Source organism: Scyliorhinus canicula, chromosome 8 (assembly GCF_902713615.1).
Source record: "Scyliorhinus canicula chromosome 8, sScyCan1.1, whole genome shotgun sequence".
Classification (NCBI taxonomy): Eukaryota; Metazoa; Chordata; class Chondrichthyes; order Carcharhiniformes; family Scyliorhinidae; genus Scyliorhinus; species Scyliorhinus canicula.
Genome location: NC_052153.1, coordinates 181,428,529 through 181,448,566, shown reverse-complemented (window position 1 = coordinate 181,448,566; position 20,038 = coordinate 181,428,529). Strand labels below are relative to the sequence as shown.

The 20,038-nt window shown below is 46.4% G+C and overlaps 1 protein-coding gene across 2 annotated transcripts in view; it reads left to right on the top strand.

Annotated features, from left to right (window-relative positions):
- Window positions 1-20,038, top strand: part of galnt7 (UDP-N-acetyl-alpha-D-galactosamine: polypeptide N-acetylgalactosaminyltransferase 7) — a 169,530-nt gene that overhangs the window by 102,594 nt on the left and 46,898 nt on the right. For both annotated transcript variants that reach the window (XM_038805793.1, XM_038805791.1), the window contains exon 3: window positions 15,386-15,552. In XM_038805793.1, the coding sequence (XP_038661721.1) occupies window positions 15,386-15,552 (167 nt within the window). The remainder of the gene's footprint in view (window positions 1-15,385; window positions 15,553-20,038) is intronic.

Here is a 20,038-nt window from a genome sequence, read left to right as displayed (position 1 = left end):
TTTCCACCCCCCCCCCCCCCCCCCCCCCCCCCCCCCCCCCCCATAAGCCTGACTAACTTACAGTGCAAAACATTTGTCTAACTCAACCCTGATATATATTCAAGGGCAGCACGCTGGTGCAGTTCTTAGCACTGTTGCCTCACGGTCTGAGGACGTGGATTCGATCCCAGCCTCGGTTCACTGTCTGTGTGGAGTTTGCACATTCTCCCCGTGTCTTTGTGGGTCTCACCCACACAATCCAAAGATGTGCAAGGTAGGTGAATTGGCCATGTTAAATTGCCCCTTAATTGGAGAAAAAGAATTGGGTCCTCTACATTTATTTTTTTTTAAACCTTGATATATATTCAATGTCACAGGCTTATATGTTCTCTGGAGTAGAGAATTCCAAGGATTAACAATCTTCTGAGAGAAAATAAATTCCTCCTCATCTCCTTCTTAAATGGGAGACCTTCATTGTGAAATTGTGTCCTCAGTTCTACTTTCTCCTCTGAGGATTGTGGCCTCTCCCCATTTAGTCTCTGTGATAGCTAGCCCAAGCTTTAGTGCATCCCTCAGCACGTAATCTCTGAGCTTTGGAATATGAAATGAAATAATAAATGAAAATCGCTTATTGTTACGAGTAGGCTTCAATGAAGTTACTGTGAAAAGCCCCTAGTCACCACATTCCGGTGCCTGTCGGGGAAGCTGATAACGGGAATCGAACCGTGCTGCTGGCCTGCTTGGTCTGCTTTAAAAGCCAGCGATTTATGCAGCAGTCCAGTTGTGAACCACTCTCTACACTGGAAATAAGATTCACATGGACCAAAGATTGTATTTTGCCAAATTGATGGCCTCCCAGCAGAAGGGGACATTTGTCTCGGGTGTATCCCTGGAAAATGTCAATAGAGCACAGAACCCTGTGTTACAGAGCTGCTCAGGATGAACCTTGACAAAATACAGTGAGACTAATCCAGTGAGAAGATTTCCAGACATACTTTACAAACTCGCATTCCAGAAGGAGACGGGTGATGGTCTCTACCCCATTGCAGGTGCGTCAAGGGCAGTGGGCAATTGTAAAATTCATTCACAGTATATCAATGTCGCTGACTAGGCCAGCATTTGGTGTCCATCCCTGGTTGCCCTAGAGAAAGTGGTGGTGAGCCGCCTTCTAGAGCTGCTGCAGGCAATGTGGTGTATGAACACCCACAATGCTGTTCGGGAGGGAGTGCCAGGATTTTGACCCAGCGACAGTGAAGGAATGGCCCATATATTTCTGAGTCAGGTGTGTGGCTTGGAGAGCAACTTGCCGGTGTCAGTGGTCCCACGCGCCTGCTGTTCTTATCCTAGGTGGTAGATGTCACGGGTTTGGAAGGTGCTGCCAAGGGAGCCTTAGTGAGTTTCTGCAGTGCATCTTGTAGATGGTACACACTGCTGCCACTGTATGTCGGTGGTGGAGGGAATAAATGTTGAAGGTGGTGGATGGAGTGCCAATCAGGCGGGCTGCTTTGTCCTCTCGCTACTGATGCACTGGGCTCACTTGTTTCCTAACCCACCCTCTTGTCGATCCTTTCTCTCACCAAACCTCCTGCTTCCTGACTTTCCCAGTTGCTACTTCCCTCTCCTGAACTCTCGCTGTCAGTTGAGGGTCTGGCAGTGTACAGCAAGAGGCTGGTGAAGCAACATTGACTTACAGGAAGTAAGTTCTCTTCAAGTGTGTTTGTGATCAGCTCCACGCTTTATTGATCAGAAATCTCCCTTTCCATCTTTGCCTGGGTTTCAAAACTCCAGGAGCACTACCCCACTGATTTTACTGTGCCGGGGACTACGACGGAGAGCAGTCATGTCCGGGACATTGTTGAGTAAATGGTCTTATTGGTAGGATCTGAGATATGTTACGAGAAGATTTTTGATCGAAAAGGAATGAAGCTGATCATAAACAGATCGGGTTATGCGGTCCTACATCAGAATAGCGGGAAAAAATGTTAAAATAAATTTTGCAATGCTAAACAAGAATACCGGTGTCCATTAACTGATTGATATTAAAGTGAAACACAAACCTTAAAACAGGGCAATGTTCAATGGAAACTTGGTGTATCGGAAACACAGCAACCAATTTGCACACAGCGATCTCCCACAACCAGCAATGTGATAATGACCAGATCATCTATTTTATGCTTGTTTGAGAGATCGATATAGGCTGGGGGAGCATCTCTACTCTTTCTTTGAAATAGTGCCCGCCTAAGCAAGCAGATGGGGCCTGGATACAATGCCTCACCCATAAGCCAACACCTGCAGCAATGCAGCAGGGCCAAGGAGAGAAATTGTGGGCCCTGTTGCTTCACCTGTTTCTGGGCCCCTTATATCTCAACTCCCTCCCCTCAATTTAACCCTCCCCCACAATTGTGCATGATAGTTTTTCTCTTTTCATGATTCACCAATCAATTCGACAAACAATCACAAAGGTGAGAGTAAAATGATAAAGCCCATTGTTGGCATCTATTACAAATAGCATCCTATATATGTGTGTGGATGTGTATGTATATATCACACAGTGGATCACTAATATAAAGAACAACAATGATATAATGCAGTTTAAGTTTCTGTGCACACTGTAGGTGATCCCACCAGAAATATTAAACACACTAGAAAGTACAAATTTTACTTAAACAACATTGTGCAATGCTGTTAATTTGACAGGAAAATATACCATTAGTTCATTTATAACAAAGTGAAAGTTGCCATCGTCCCATAGGTTGCTCTCCCATTTTGAGAGAGAGCTGACTGGTCGTGATTTAACCTGAGGGTTACCACACCTCGGGCAAGGGACAAGGCTGAGACGGTAGGGCCTTCATGGATAACCTCAGCCGGTATGGTAATTGAGCCCACGCTGGAGGCATTGCTCCACATCACAAACCAGCCATCCAGCCAGCTGTACTAACTGACCCCGAGTTATTTGTAACACCGTGCGGATAATAACACTGGCCAATACATTGGTCACTAGCCAAATCAATTCAAACCGAGCCCCAACCCATCTCTCTCACTGGTGCCGACCAGTCAGCAACTCCAGTTTAATCCCGCACAACCTTCTGGATTCTTCTGCTTGAATCAACCATATAGGCTACGTGCCTTAAAGACACATGCCCATTAATCATTCATGGATCAAAAATGTAACAACAAAAATAAAAGGGAATAAATAGGAAGTATCCTTATAACTTGCAACCCAGATAAATTGCACAAGATCTTTTCCATTCTGTAAAAGTAAAAGATGACTTTTTTCTGCCTGGATACATGATATTCAATATAATTATTTCATACAAGATAGGTAATTGTATTCTATTTTATCTGTAATCTCATCTAATAGAAAGGTTAAATGATTCCGAGGCAACGAAGTGGAATGTTGAACATCAGTTTTACTGTCAGTAAGAAGCATTGGAGCCCTTGGGTGTCACTGTACAATGCAACTTTAAGAGGCCTGAGAACTAAGAATGAATAGTTCAAATTGGCGAATCACGTAACTAGGGCTGTAGATAGGGCTTTAAACGAAATAGTGGGGTGGGGGGGGGAGAGTTCACTTGCATGGAAATTAGAAAATCAAGGTTAAAGGAGAGGTAGGAGTGCAGGTTAATGATGAGGGCTTTAAACTAGTTAAAGGGGCCGAGGACTTGGGAAACATTTTCCAGAACAAGTAATAGAACAGAGTATAGAAAGTGACAGGAATCTATCTTCAGGCACAGCAGAGAGCAGTCAGCACAGGGCTGAGTGTGTTGTACCTAAATGCACACCGTATATGAAACAAGGAAAATGAACTTGTAGCACACATTGAAATTGGTGGGAACGATGTTGTGGGCATCACAGAATCGTGGCTGCAAGGGGATCAGGGCTGGGATCCAGATATCCAAGAAGATGTGTCTTATTGAAAGACCAGCAGATGTGCAGACGGAGTGGGGTTACCTTGTAGTAAGAAATTCAATTAAATCAATTATCGGAATAATCTATGTGGGTAGAGTTGAGCAATCGCAAAGGAAAAAAGACCCTGATGGGAGTTATGTACAGGCCCCCTAGCAGTAGTCAGGATATGGGGCAGAAAATAAATCCGGAGATAGAAAAGGCATATAAGAAAGACGATATTACAATAATCATGGGGGACTTCAATATGCAGGTGTCTGGGAAAATCAGGTTGGTAGTGGATCCCAAGAAAAGGAATTGAATTTGTGGAATGTCTAAGAGGTGGGTCGGGATTCTCCGCAGCCCCACGCCGAAATCGCGCTTGGCGTGGGGCGGAGAATCTGTTTATGCGGGAATGGTAACCACTGCTGCTCCCGCGATTCTCCGGTCACCAGAGAATCGCTCGCGCGCTGATTACGTGACGCGGCTGGGGGGCCATTGGCGAAGGTCCCCCCAGCGATTCTCCGGGCAAAACTGGCTGAGTTCACGATGGCATGGTTCTAACCACTTCTGGCCGGTCGGGAATCTCGGGTGCCGGCTGCGCACTCAGTCCGCGGCAACTCTGGCGGAGGGTGGGTGGATTCTGCAGGTAGGTGAATAGCTGCTAATACTTTAAAGGAATCTCCAGTGTAAAACTCCAGCGTTTTTACGCAGGCGTGGAGACATAGCCCCATTTTTGGAGAATCCAGCCCATGGTTTTTTGGAGCAGCTTGTGACGGAGCCGACTAGGGAATAGGCAATTCTGGAGTTGATGTGTAATGAGGCAGACTTGATTAGAGAAAGTAAGGTGAAGGAACCATTAGGGGGTAGCGCCCACGATATGATAGATTTCACCCTGCATTTTGAAAGGGAGAAGCTGGAATCGGATGGAACGGTATTACCATCAAATAAAGGTTACGACAAAGGCATGACCGAGGAGCTTGCCAGAGTTGCAGAGTTGATTAGCAAGGAAGACAATAGAACAGCAGTGGCAAATGTTTTGGGGGGGTTATTCAGAAGGCACAACAGAAATTCATCCCAAGGAATAGGAAACCATGGCTGACAAGGGAAGTCAGGGACAGTATAAAACAAAAGGGAAAAAGTGCCCCCCCCCCCCCAAATGCCATTTAAACTCTCTCCAGAACATCCCAATAGCTACCCTCTCATGTTAACCCCCCCCGGCATGCTGCAACCAGCCACATGCACCCCATCTCATTGGTTCTAAAATTACCGGGGGTATGGCTCTGCTTCCAAGGTTCGGGCAGCTTCGTGATTTTCTGCCCCAGGCTTTTTTTCAAAATTCAGAATCACTAAGCTGCCAGAAACAGCGCAGCAACTTGGTGAAATTTACCTCAAGTTTGGCACCATCCTCTCCTGGGCCCTGTAGTGCAGCACCCCTTCAATATCGCACTGGCGTAACAGCTTGTATTATGTATTCAAGTCTCTGGAATGGGATATGAACCAACAGCCATTTAACTCAGATAAACATGCTAATAATCTTTATTATTGTCCCAAGTAGGCTTACATTAACACTACAATGAAGTTACTGTGAAAAGCCCCTAGTCTTCACATTTCGGCGCCTGTTCGGGTAAACTGAGGGAGAATTCAGAATATCCAATTCACCTAGCAGCATGTATTTCGGGACTTGAGAGGAAACCGGAGCACCCGGAGGAAACCCACGTGGACACGGGGAGAATATGCAGACTCCGTACAGGCAGTGACCCAAGCTGGGAATCAAACCCAGATCCCTGGCGCAGGAAATGGCTTTTCATCAAAATCCAGTCACTAATTATGGATCTTTTATTTATCACTGCCAATTCAAATTCTCTCCTGAACGTTAAGGATTTTTAGAAAGGAGTGTTTTGCAGACTTGAGCTACCAAAGGGAAGCATCCGTTTACTTGCTGGTTTTAAGTAGCAGTGTAGCTCAGTCAGACGAGCTCCCGGCAACGCTTCGTTATAACACCTAGCCCCTAGATTTAAAATTAATCTATTATGGATTCTTCTGGTTAAAAAAACAGCTGTTAAGACTGTTTCATCATTGTCTGGCTTTTTGCTAATACAAAGCCTGCTGCAGACTAAGCATTAGGTACTGCCATGACCAAAGTCAATTGTGGCTACCAAAATGCCAAGCTGGGAGATCGCTAATATGATTCAGTACAGAAACATTTCTTCACTTCAAAGCCAGGTTGAGTATGAGCAAGATCTTCCCTTGAAGAAAAGGCAGTTGAGCCAGATACTGTGCGTGCTTGCATTGCTATTAAAATGGCAAGGAGGCACTCTCCAGGCTTCACATATTCCAGCTTCCGATACTAGCCTCAAAATGCAGTCAACTCTTCAGCTTGGTGTCAATGCAGTGTTCATAGTGTCTTTGCAGTTGTCAAAGCAGATGCCCTAGATTTGAAACTGGTATCAGCGAGTTTGATTCTAACCATCAGTCGCCTGTCTTAGAAATAACCAATTGTTCCTGGGGACATTACTGTAGAGGCTTCTGAACTGTCAGCCCTATGATTTGGCTCTCGGGAACAGGCTGCTGTCCTGAACAGGATGGACCCAGCAACGCAGCTACTTAATTGGCTGCCACCTATAAAGTTGAGGAGAATGTCCTGCCATCCCCCTGTGCATGCCGGCCAATGTCGGGGCGTCTGCCCAATCGTCAAAATTCAGCCCATTTTGTTGGTGTAATCAACTTTCCTCCAATTATGTTCCCGACTAATGTACTAGCTAATAGACAAAACCCTCCTCTCCTTAAATGCATGAAAATATTGGAACATCATCTTTTTATACCACTTACCGAAATGAAATTATATTGATTCTGTCACAACTATTTTTCATTATTTTGAAGCAGAGACTGTTTAAGGATCAATTTAATGATTAATTATGAGGGCTTTTAATTTTGATGGAGCTTAATCCGGACAAATGCGAGGTAATGCATTTTGGCAGGTAGGGAATATACAGTGATGTTAGAACCTTCAAGAGTATTGACAGTCAGAGCGATCTTGATGTACAGGTCCATAGGTCACTGAAAGGGGCAACGCAGGTGGAGAAGGTAGTCGAGAAGGCATATGGCATGCTTGCCTTCATTGGCTGGGCATTGAGTATAAAAATTGGCAAGTCATGTTGCAGCTGTATAGAACCTTAGTTAGGCCAGAACCTTAGTTAGGCCACATTTGGATTGTAGTGGTAATTTCTGGTCGCCACACTACCAGAAGGATGTGGAGGCTTTAGAGAGGGTGCAGAAGAGATTTACCAGGATGTTGCCTGGTATGGAGGGCATTAGCTATGAGGAGAGGTTGAATAAACTCGGTTTATTCTCACTGGATCAACGGAGGTTGAGGGGCGACCTGATAGAGATCTACAAAATTATGAGGGGCATAGACAGAGTGGATAGTCGCAGGCTTTTTTCCCAGGGTAGAGGGATCAATTACTAGGGGACATTGGTTTAAGGTGCGAGGAGCAAGGTTTAGAGAAGATGTACGAGGTAAGTTTTTTTTTTTTACAGAGGGTAGTGGGTGCCTGGAACTCGCTGCAGGAGGAGGTGGTGGAAGCAGGGACAATAGTGACGTTTAAGGGGCATCTTGACAAATACATGAATAGATGGGATGAGAGGCAAACGGACCCCGGATGTGCAGCAGATTTTAGTTTAGACGGGCAGCATGGTCGTCGCAGGCTTGGAGAGCCGAAGGCCTGCTCCTGTGCTGTACTTTTCTTTGCTCTTTGTTCTTCGAATTCAAATTCCAACAGCTTTCCTGGTGGGATTCGAGCCCAGGTCCCCAGAGCATTACCCTGGGCCTCTGGATTATTAGTCCAGTGACAATGCCAGTACACCACTGCCTCCCCTATTTCCCGTGCTATGGCTCAGATTATGATTATTGCATCGTATTTCAATCAAACTTTGAAGCCTTAACACTTTGCCTGACCTCGAGAAGCGTCAGAATCATAGAGGCAGCAGCCAAAAATCAGACACACCAGAGCTGGGCTTCAGCACTGGGGATATCCTCGCCACCAAAGGGTGAGTGTGTGGATCAGGGGAGAGCACCTGAGCACGGTCTTCCTAATGTCCCTGGCAGGGGACTAGGGATTCCTGCTATGGCCAGAGCTAGGTATTCCAGCACAACTGGCTTGTTGAATGGCACTCTTGAGAGAAGGCAGGATACGTAACGGTGGGGGAGGCTTGGGGGATTTGAGGGTCCTAGGGTGGAAGGCCTAACTGATTGTCGATCTATTTTGTTCTCCAATTCCTTACAGACACCAAAATGGATGGTGTTGTCGGTCCCGCAGAGGTTGCCCTTGTGGTGCTGCTGGCAGCCCAGCTGGGGAAGGGAGCAGTGTCGACACTGGCTGAATGTGGCGACTAGGGGCTTTTCACAGTAACTTCATTTGAAGCCTACTTGTGACAATAAGCGATTTTCATTTCATTTCATGGGCAGGGGACACTGCACACCTTGAAAACCTGGCTGCTTATCAGGCCGAGAAGCAACCCAGAGGGTGACGCCAGCAACGGCCCACGGTGTATGGGATCGTTAGTCTTTTGAGGAGATGAATGACAGCATGTGCCGTAGCAGACTCCGTCTCAACAAAGAGACAGTGCGGTACCTGTGCCACATCTGGCAGACTTGACACCTCGTGGAGGAGGAGGACATCCGCTCCAAGTGACATGAAGGTCACTGCAGCCCTGAATGCCTATGCCACAGGTTTATTCCAGGGCTCGAGTGTAGTCCGGCATATCACAAACTACAGCACACAAGTTCATCCCTGAGGCCATGGTTGCCCTGTGTGCCCGGTAGCAGACCATATCAAATATGAGTTGGACCAAATACACCAAGATATCTGAGATGCAGGATTCTGCACCATCGCCGGGGTACCCCATGTCCAGGGGTTCATTGATGGCACACATGACGCCTTGTGAGCACCACGGCATCAAGGAGTGTCCTTCATTAACAGGAAGGGATTCCACTCCCTGAATGTTCAATGCATGTCCCTTTGGAGGGCCCCGGCCAACTTAATGGTGTCATTGGCTTCACCGTGCCACCCTGTGCTGCACCCTGCCTTTGAGATAAGCTAGTGCCAGGAGGGCAGTATTTGAAAGAACTGGAGATCACCGTCATCTCCTTGGTGACAGGCCGCAGGTTGGCTTCTAGTGCTTCCTCCACCCTGATGGAGGGACAGCTGCAATGAGCTCCAGAGGCCTCTACGTAAAATAGCTCTGCCTGTCCTGGCGCTCCCCATTGTCTGCACCCTGGTGTCGTCGCCCTCATAGGTGGTCCTTAGTGACTGGACCATGTTCTGGAGTGTCTCGGCAATGTCCACCTGCTTTTGGGACATGTCCCTTATTGACTGGGACATGATGTTGAGGCCTTCCGCCATGGTCATCACAGGCTGAGCCATGCCTTGGACACACCACCACTCAAGACGCTGGCCACATGCTGCAGGCTTTCCAGTACGGTCACCTCCCTAGCAATGTTGGCCTCGGTGCTACGCATTACCGTAGCCTTTGGGACTCTCCAAGCGGCTATGCGCTTGCTGGAATGTCACTGACATCCCTTCCTGAATCTCACGGCCGTGTCCTAGTATCAGTTCTGGAATAACCTGGTCTAGAGGCTCGGCATCTGACCAGGACACAGCACGAGCCCTGGGATCCGGTAGACCTCCGACTGCTAACACCCTTGATGTTCCTGCCTCCGCTTGATGTGCATCAGCAACTGTGTGGTACTCACCAGATTGTGCCCCAGAGCCTGTCCACTAATGTCACCCACCGAGGCATGTGTCTCTACGCTGGTGGAAGGTGGGGGTGATGGCTGTGACGCCTCGATGGTGGTCTTCTCTGAGCTCTCCTCTGTAGTGCTGTTAAATACAGGCCGCGATCTTGCCACCGCGACCATTGAGAAACATTCCGCTAATCGCTTCCAAAATGGCGTTTCCATTAAATCGTGCCCTATATGTGGGGCTGGATTCTCTGTTCCTGAGGCTAACTGCCAGCGTGAACGGAGAACCCACAGGAGTTTCACGACAGGAAAATCAGCGTGAACCCCTCACCAATTCCAATACCGGCGAGGGGCTAGCACTGGCGCCTGCGGAACACGCCTAAAACGGCCGGAGAATGGCCGGGCCGCCTAAAATAGATGGAGAATGGCCGGGACGCGCATGCGCAGGGCTAACGAACTGCCCTGGTCGTGCCGTAAGACATAGCGCCAGCCGTGCTCAAAACGTAACCCGCCAACCGCGAGTGCACAGCCCACTCCCTCGCCAACCCCAACCAGGCCCCCCCAGCCCTAGCAGAAGCTCCCACCCCCCCCCCCCCCCCCCCCCCCGGATAGCACGGAGCCCGGACGAGTATGGCGGCACTGGACACTGTCCGCAGCCGGCACACCGGGTTCCCGACTGCTGGGAACACACGTGGCCTGCTCTGTTGGGAACTCAACCCATCGAGGGCAGAGCATCGCGGGTTGCCCGGCCGATGACGCGGCAACGGTGTTGCAATGCCGCGCGGCATGATAACGCTGGTTTGGAGGAGGCGGAGCATGGCTGACCAGCGTTAAACTAGCGCCGGCTCAATTCCGCCATCGGAATTCATTCTCCGCCCGATCGCCGATCACTATTTGTCATTGGGCTCTGGAGAATCCAGCCTGTGGTCTTTGTGCGTTGTCAAGTATGCTGAGCACAAAGAGAAACAAAATGTATAAAAGGTTTGTCAGATTTCATTTTGAGAGAGGTTGTGCAGTTGGCTCTATGCCGAGTAGGGTCTTTAGACATGTGCTCCGTTGTCAGTTTCTGAGCGGTGGTTAAAAACTTTGATTAGTGGCAGGCTCCCACTGAGAAAAAATTTAATAAAAAGATAAATTATTCATAGATACTTTGCATTAAAAGAAACAATGTTAATCTGTTGTGAGTACAGAGAAAATTCAGAAATTTGCTACAGGAACATAGCAGGAGTAGGCCACTCAGCCCTTCAAGCTTGCTCCACCAAAAAAATAAAACCATGGCTATTCTGGTTATGGTTTCAACTCTACTTTCCTGACTGCTATAACCCTTATCTCCCCTGTCTTATTGAGGTTCTGTTTACCATTTTATTTTATCTGCATAACTCAAAAAATGCGAGTGTAATTTGTGCACTTGACATAAATTTATTTTTGCTGCAATTTCTTCCTCTGCTTCAAGACAACTCATGTAATCAAACCATTTTATAATGTAGGTTAAAGAATGAATAGGTAATCTATACACTCTCAATAAGTAACATCTGTCCTTCACGTTATTGGATAAGGCTTTCCAAAACTCCATTCCAACAGCTGAACATGTCATTGATTCATTTGATTAACTGGGACTGTGATCTCATCCAATAGGGGTACCCGCCACATGTCTTTTAAAAGCTAGACTCTGTAAGACTCTGTGATTACACATTTTAGTTTCCTGCTGTCTGCCTTGTGTGTTTAAACTGTAAGAGTGGGGCAGGGCCAGGGGCAAGGAAATTGTTGGATGTCACCTTGTGGAAAGGTGAAGCTGGTCTGCATACCACAAACTTAGAGCTATTGTGAGAACAAGTTCCATTTAATCCTGAAATTCTGTACATGAACCACCCTTTTGAACCAAATAACATAGGATTGATTTTCCCACGGGCAAGTGAAATTTAGGCCATAGGTTCGGCTGTGAAATTAGGCATAAGCCGCCCAGAGATCGTTGTTTCATATATTATTAGTGCATCGTTCGATTTTTGTGCCATGATCCATGTTTCGTCTTTGAACAGGCATTTGAAATAGTATCCATTTAGGTATTGCCATTTTCTTTTAGAGAAGTTACTGCTTTCCCACAAAACATTTTTACAGCATTGCATAATGTGTATTCATTGCACTGTGTACATTGAAAGACTTTATTAGTACATTGCAGCTTTCAGAATATTTATTTGCGGCCATTTGGCGTGAACCAGAGTTTTAGAAACCAGCACGCTATCAGCTGTCAAATGCTCAAAGGAAAGTGGAAATTTTTGGGAGCATAACCAAGAAACAAAACCATTAGTAATTGTAATTCCAATAGCTTTCACACTCCTGTGTTCTGTCAGGGCTTTGTTTCCCCCGAGGTTTGCTCTCAATAAGTAAAAGTTGGCATTGGGTATTCAGCAGCAGGAAGCAGAGAAGGTTGGGGGAAACGGGACCTTTAATTACCATTGTTGACCAGAGAGGCAGCAGAACTACAGCTGTAGTTCAGCATTTTTTTTTAAATGGGAAAATCAACCAGGAGCACAGAGGCTGAAATCTTGCTCCTGAGGGGCATAAATGAGAAAACAAAGCATTCAAGTAACAAATGGGAATTAGGGTGTAGCAAGAATCCATTAGTGTCAAAAAATGAACTTAAGTTCTTTGCACACAAAAAGACACGTGGACGCTACCATTTTATTAAGGAGCTCTAGAGATTTTATCTTGCGAAAACCATTCAATTGAAAACCTGGTAATAAAATTCATTGTTTCAAATAACCTTGCATGTGAAGTCAGGGAAAATTGCAGACTTGTCTGAGTTCCCATGATATTCTTGGGTCACTGTATATATGCACAGTGGTGTCCCATAAATGTCGGTGCTAATGCATAATGAGTGAAGGGAAGAGATCACATATTCCCCAGCTGTTAACCTGACCACCTCTGTTAAATTACTTGGATTTTCGCTATTTCTGTTCATGGAAAATGGCTGTTACTGAATAATTTTGGAGATGAAACATTAGGGAAAATGAGTGAGACTTAGAAGATCAAGAAAGGCAAGACGAGTTCCAAACCCATTAAAAACCTAGCCCTGTGTCATGGTGGTCAGGGGGCGAGGCAGGGGTGGGGAGACAGTTAGGGAAGATAATTGGACCTCGGGGCAGGTAAAGTGGGAGATGTTGGGCCCCGGTAAAGTGGGAGATGTAGGGGATAAGAGTAGCTTGAGGAGAGAATTCCAGGACTTTAGGGCTGAACGGTAAAGGCATGTCTGCCAAGGGTGGTGTGCTTAGCATGAGAAATTTGCGAAGGCTAGAATTGGAGGAGGTCCGATATGTTGGAGGGTTGAGAGGCTGGGGGAAGGTTCTGGGACGGAGAAAGTAAAGAAGGATTTGAAATCAGGGATGAGAATTTTAAAATAGAGGCAATGCTTATTGGGCTAGCAATGTAGGTCAAGCACAGATGTGATGTATGATCGGGCCTCGGTGCAAGCTAGGATATGTTCGCAGAGTTTTAGGTGAGCTTGTTTATAGAGAATGGAACATGGGAGGTGGGCCAAGAGGGCATTAGAATAGTTAAGAATAGAGGTAACAAAGGGATAGATGAGAGTCATCATTACTAGACTGACATGTCAGCCTGGATTGTTTTGCCCATCTTCTTGGGCTTCTCCTACTGGATGGGTTCTGAGATGGTTGATACGTCTAACGTGCGATTTACAGACTCCTCCAGTAATCGGGCAGGTGGTACTTGAAGGATTGGGTAAATCAGTTGTTTAATGAGTTGTGTGCTCCCTCTAACATCTCAATTTCATCTCTGCATTCTTGGCAAAGTCTTCCTGAATGACCCACTGTCATTTTGGTGAGTCATAAGCCAGGCAGATCTGGGTCCATTGCCCAGTTGCGTGGAGTTACTGATACGTGAAGCTCAGACATGATAACTTAGGAAGACTGATGCCTATAGTTGTGGTGCCACTCCAAACTTTGTTGAGAGTTACTGACCCCATCCCTCTTCTACGCAACAGTTTAAGATTAAGTCAGTCTGTTCGCAATTTTAGTGTCATGTTTGAGTCGATGATGAGCTTCCAACCTCATTTGTGCCATCACAATCTATTATTTTCCATAAAGCATACTGGTTACACTGCTGCCTCATTGAGCCAGGAACCCGAGTTCAATCCCGGCCTTGGGTCACTGTCTGTGTGGAGCTTGCATTTTCTCTCCATGTCTGCATGGATTTCCTCCGGGTGCTCCGGTTTCCTCCCACAGTCCAAAAATGTGCAGGTTAGGTGGATTGGCCATGCTAAATTTCCCCTTAGTATACAAAAGGCTAAGTGGGGTTACTGGGTTGCGCGGATAGGGTGGGGGCATGAGCCTAGGTAGGGTGCTGCTTCCAAAGGTTGGTGCCGACTCGTTGAGCCGAGTGGCTCAAGTACACTGTATGGATTCTGTAACATCGCCTGGCTTCGCCCCTGTCTCAGTTCATCTGCTGTTCAAATCCTCAGATGTACCTTTTTTATATCTGGACTCGACTATTCGAGTAACCAGTATGCTTTATGGCTGATCTCCCACATTCTACCCTCATCGACTTTAGGTAATCCAAATCTGTGCTGCCCCAATCCTAATTTACCGCAAGTCCCTTCCCTTTCACCTTTGCTCTTTGACCTACATTGGCTTCCTTTCAGGCAACTTGTTGATTTTGAGATTCTCATTATTGTTTTCAAATTCCTCCATGGTCTTGCCCCTCCCTATCTTTGTAATCTCCTCCAGCTCCACAACCCTCTGAGATACCTGCACTTCTCTAATTCTGCCCTCTTGGACACCCCCAATTTTAATTGGTTTACTGTTGACAGCCCCGTCTTCGGTTACCTGGGCCCCAAGCTTTGGGATACCCTCTCTACATCTCTTCATCTCTCCTCCTCCTTTAAAACAATCACTAAAACCTTCCTCTTTGACCAAGGTTTTGGTCAACTGACTTAATGGGCCGTGACTTTGCGCTCCCCAGCATAGTATTGGGGGCGGGGGGGTTTCACCCGAGATACACCAATCGTTACTTCAAAAAGCCTCTGGATAACAATTGTGAAGACAGATCAGATGGACTCCCCTAAACCTCCAGAGATCTGGTGCCCCCCCCCCCTCCGGTCCTCCTCCTCCTCAGGGGAGGGGCCTGCCAAATCCCCTTCTAAGGTTGACCAGGTCCAACACTCCCTGACCTCCAATTTTTATTTTAAAATCCCCCAATTCCAATTTCTAAACCCCTTCCCCGCACTCTTTCCTCCCCCCCCCCCCCCCCCCCCCCCCCCCCCCACCCTCACCTCCGTTTCTATCCAATACCTGGTGAGATTTGAATTCAATAAAAATCTGGAGTTTAAAGTCTAATGGTGACCATGAAACCATTGCCGATTGTCGTTAAAAACCCACCTGGTTCATTAATGTCTTTTCGAGAAGGAAATCTGCCATCCTTACCTGGTCTGGCCTATATGTGATTCCAGTTGAATCTTAACTGCCCTTCGAGGGCAATTAGGGATGGGCAGTACATGCTGGCACAGCTGGCGGCGCCCACATTCCATGAACGCATAAAGAAAACCTTGGGACATTTTATTGCAATAAAGGCACCATACAAATATAAGTTGTTGTATTGAATGACTAACATTATCACCTATGGGTGGAAGAGAAAACTGTTGGGGAAAGTACAGGCGCAGGAAGGGAATGGTTGGTATACAATAATTCTTTATTTGTTTTTGTATTACGTTCTCCGCAAGCATTCTTGAAAACTCTGTATAATGCAGGTATATTTTGTTCTTGCCAGGTGCAAGAATTGGAATTATGATGATCGCCTGCTCACGTCAAGTGTTATCATTGTCTTCCATAATGAAGGATGGTCAACCCTTATGCGGACCATCCACAGTGTGATCAAGAGAACACCCAAACAATACCTCGCTGAAATAGTTATGATTGATGATTACAGTAACAAAGGTAAGAACTTGGCTCCTAACCATAGGAATTCCCTGCATAAAACACTCTGCCTCACTATCTCTGCCGCCTCCTTAAAATCTACACCTTTGTCCAACTTTCCTGTCTAATATCTCCTTAACTGGCTCGTGGTCAAATGTGGTTCAATAATTCTCCTGTGAAGCAGTATGATTGGCTTCTTTATGTTATGGTGTTGTATAAAGGCAGGATGTAGTTGCTCAAAGGCTGTTTTTCCCTAGAGGGGTTTAACAGTACAATATATAATACTCTATCTGTTTTTTGTCTTGATGTGGAGATGGAGGAAGGAGCAGTGCTCCGAAAGCTAGTGTTTGAAACAAACTTGTTGGACTTTAACCTGGTGTTGTAAGACTTCTTACTGTGTTTTTTGTCTGTTTGCCCTTTTTAATCCTTCCAAATACCCCCTTTCCACCTTGGAATTTGTGCATTCCAGCAATGTTTAAAAAAGTAAGTTATTAGGCTTTTAGCAACCCACAAGGGGGCATACTTTCCCAAGCCTGTCATAGTGTTGAGGCTGCTTCTTATTTATTTTGACGGCATCTGTAATGATTCAGTGCAAGCGCCACAGCGTTAGACTGAAGGACTGCATTTGAATCCCAGGATTTAAATTGTCGGTTTCTGAGCTTGCCGAATCCTTCTTTTTATAAATTTAGAGTACCCAGTTATTTTTTTCCCCAATTAAGGGCCAATCCACCTGCCCTGCACATCTTTTGGGTTGTGGGGGTGAAACCCATGCAGACACTGGGAGAATGTGCAAACTCCACACGGACAGTGACCCGGGGCCGGAATCGAACCCGGGACCTCGGCACCATGAGTCAGCAGTGCTAATCGAAACCAAATCCTAACACATTTGCACAGTCCTGCGCTGTTAGCTCACTGAAGTAGTGCACTGCAAAACTAACTAGCAAGCATTAGTTGCTAAACATAATTTGATCAGAAGTATCCTCTCTCATTTTTACAACTAAAGAATAAGTGTAAACCCTGGATATGCAGCGGCGCAGTGCTTTGATGCAATATCACGGTAACAAAATCCGAATGGTAAAGTGTGTGAGATTTTAGGGAGGGGAGACTTGATTGCTGTGGAGTTCTCAAATTGATCACTGTGAAGACTTGGCTTTAATTCTATTTGCTAGAAGTTTCCTCCTTGTAACTAGTTAGAGTTGCAAAGTGCATTTCACAGAGGATTTTCCCAGATTGCTTGTATAATTTGGACATTTTAATCAGCTGATACATTCATCTCCTTGCCAACTGACAATTATAATAAAGTTGATACTGTATGTGGTAGTTGGTATTAATGTATTCTTCAGTTGGCTGGACAGCTGGTTCTTGATGCAGAGTGAGGCCAACAGCGTGGGTTCAATTCCCGTAGCAGCTGAGCTTATTCATGGAGACCCCGCCTTCTCAACCTTACCCCTCGCCTGAGGTGGTGGTAATCCTCATGTTAAATCAGTCAATTCTCCCCCTCAAAGGGGAAATCAGCCTATGGTCATCTGGGATTGTCGTGGCCTTTACTTCACTATATGTCTGTGTGTGTATATTTTTATAATGTAAATATAATTTCCATTAGCCTACATTGTCCATTAGACTACACATTGTATTTAATTGGCTGTGAAGCACTTTAGGATGCCCTGAAGTTTTGAACGGTGCTATATGAGTGCAAGTTCTACTACTGGCTGACTAAATGGGTTCATATTCTCTGCCGTTTAGAAGAAATGAAATGAAATGAAAATCGCTTATTGTCACGAGTAGGCTTCAATGAAGTTACTGTGAAAAGCCCCTAGTCGCCACATTCCGGCACCTGTCCGGGGAGGCTGGTACGGGAATCGAACCGTGCTGCTGGCCTGCTTGGTCTGCTTTAAAAGCCAGCGATTTAGGCGAGTGAGCTAAACCAGCCCCAGCTAAACCAGAATGAGAGGCGCTCCCATGGAAACCTATAAAATTTTGAAGGGACTCGATGGGGTGGACGCTGAGAGATTGTTTCTGCTGACGGGGAATCTAAAACATAGGGCACAGTTTCCGGGTAAGGGGAAGATCATTTAAGACTGAGATTCAAAAGAAATTACATCAATCAAAAGATTTTGAATTTTTGGAATGCTATACTGCAGAGGCTTATGGATGCTCCATCATTGAATGCACTCAAGGTAGTTTGTTAGTTAGATTTTTGGTGCCTCAGGGAATTAAGGGAAATGGGGAGTGGGTTGGAAAATGGAACTAAAGCCCAAGATCTGCCATGATCATATTAAATGGCGGAGCAGGCTCAATTGGACATGCAGTCTACTGCAAATTCCTGTGTTTTTTGTGCCTTATTAACATGGCTGCTGCCACCATCACCTTCAAAGTAGCCATGTTAAATTCTCTTGGGTATCTGAATGTTCTTTTTATATTTAAAATTTAATGTTGAAGACATAAATTGATTGTTTTACATTCTTGACCACAGTCCTTGTGGGGACAAAGTCCTGTCTTCACATTGAGGATACCCTCCATCATGTTGTGTGGCACTATCACAGATCTAGCAACTCCAATCCAGACATCCATGAGGCACTGTGGGTTATCAGCGGCATCAGAATTGTACTCAACCACAATCTGTAACCTCATGGCCCGGCATATCCCCCAGTCTACCATTGCCACCAAGCCAGGGGATCAACCCTGGTTCAATGAAGAATGCAAGAGAGCATGCCAGGAGCAGCACCAGGCATACCTAAAAATGAGGTGTCAACCTTGTGAAACTGTAACGCAGGACTACTTGCGTGCCAAAGTGCACAAACAGCATCAGATTGACAGAGATAAGTGATTGCACAACCAACAGATCAGCTCTAAGCTCTGAATCCAAGCACTTGATACTTCAAAAACCAAATGCAGAGCCATAAGGCTTTGGGCCCTGACAATATTCCAACAATAGTACTGAAGACCTGTGCTCCAGAACTTGCCACACCCTTAGCCAAGCTATTGCATTACAGCTACAACACTGACATCTATTATGTGGAGATGCCGGCGTTGGTCTGGGGTGAGCACAGTAAGAAGTCTTACAACACCAGGTTAAAGTCCAACAGGTTTGATTCCAACACGAGCTTTCGGAGCGCAGCTCCTTCCTCAGGTGAATGGATCCCTCTCCCTGGATCTGTAATGATTTGATTACCTGCAAATGCCTGCATTCCAAGCATTGTCCAGCATCTCTGACTTTGTCTATATAAATGTTTCTGGAACATACCTCGCCATTCACCTGAGGAAGGAGCTGCGCTCCGAAAGCTCGTGTTTGAATCAAACCTGTTGGACTTTAACCTGGTGTTGTAAGACACCTATTAGGTAATGTGGAAAATTGCCCAGGTATGTCCTGTGCACAAAAAGCAGGATAAATCCAACCCAGTCAATTACCGCCCTATCAATCTATTCTCGATCATCAGTAAAGTGATGGAACAGGTCATCAACAGTGTTCTCAAGCAGCACTTGCTTAGCAAGAACCTGCTCTTGATGCTCAGTTTGGGTTCCTTTTTTAAAAATTAATTAATGGGGTGTGGGCAGCACTGGCTGGAGTTGCATTACTTGCCCATCTCTAATTGCCCTTGAACTGAGTGGCTTGCTTAGACATTTCAAAGGGTATTTAAGAGTCAGTCATATTACCAGCAGCATCATGGGATTTGTTTGGGACCAGCAGCATCATGGGATTTGTTTGGGCGCATGGCACCCCGAGGGTGAAGAGGGTCTTCTTGGAGCGGAGTAGAGATGGGGGGGGGGGGGGGGGCTGGCGTTGCCCAACCTCTCTGGGTACTACTGGGCGGCCAACGTGTCGATGGTGCGTAAGTGGGTGATGGAGGGGGAGGGGGCAGCATGGAAACGGATGGAGAGAGCGTCATGTGGGGATACAAGCCTGGGGGCCCTGGTAACGGCGCCGTGGCCGCTCCCTCCCACGAGGTATACCACGAGTCCGGTGGTGGCGGCTACCCTCAAGATTTGGGGGCAGTGGAGGCGACATAGGGGAGAAGTGGGGGGCTCGATGGAGGCTCCGTTAAGGGGGAACCATAGGTTTGTCCCGGGGAACATGGATGGGCGATTTCAGGGATGGTATAGAGCGGGCATTAGACAGCTGAGGGGCCTGTTTATCGACGGAAGGTTTGCGAGCCTGGGGGAGTTGGAGGAGAAATTTGGGCACCCGCCGGGAAACATGTTTAGATATCTGCACAGTAAGAAGTCTTACAACACCAGGTTAAAGTCCAACAGGTTTGTTTCAAACACGAGCTTTCGGAGCACGGCTCCTTCTTCAGGTGAATGGAAAGGCTTGTTCCAGAAATGTTTATATAGACACAGTCAGAGATGCCCCGGAATGCGAGCACCTGCAGGCAATCAAATCATCAAAGATGCAGAGAGAGAGGTAACTCCAGGTTAAAGAGGTGTGAATTGTCCCAAGCCAGTTCAGTCGGTAGGCCTCTGCAAGTCCAGGCTTGTTGGTGGGGGCCGAATGTAATGCGACATGAAT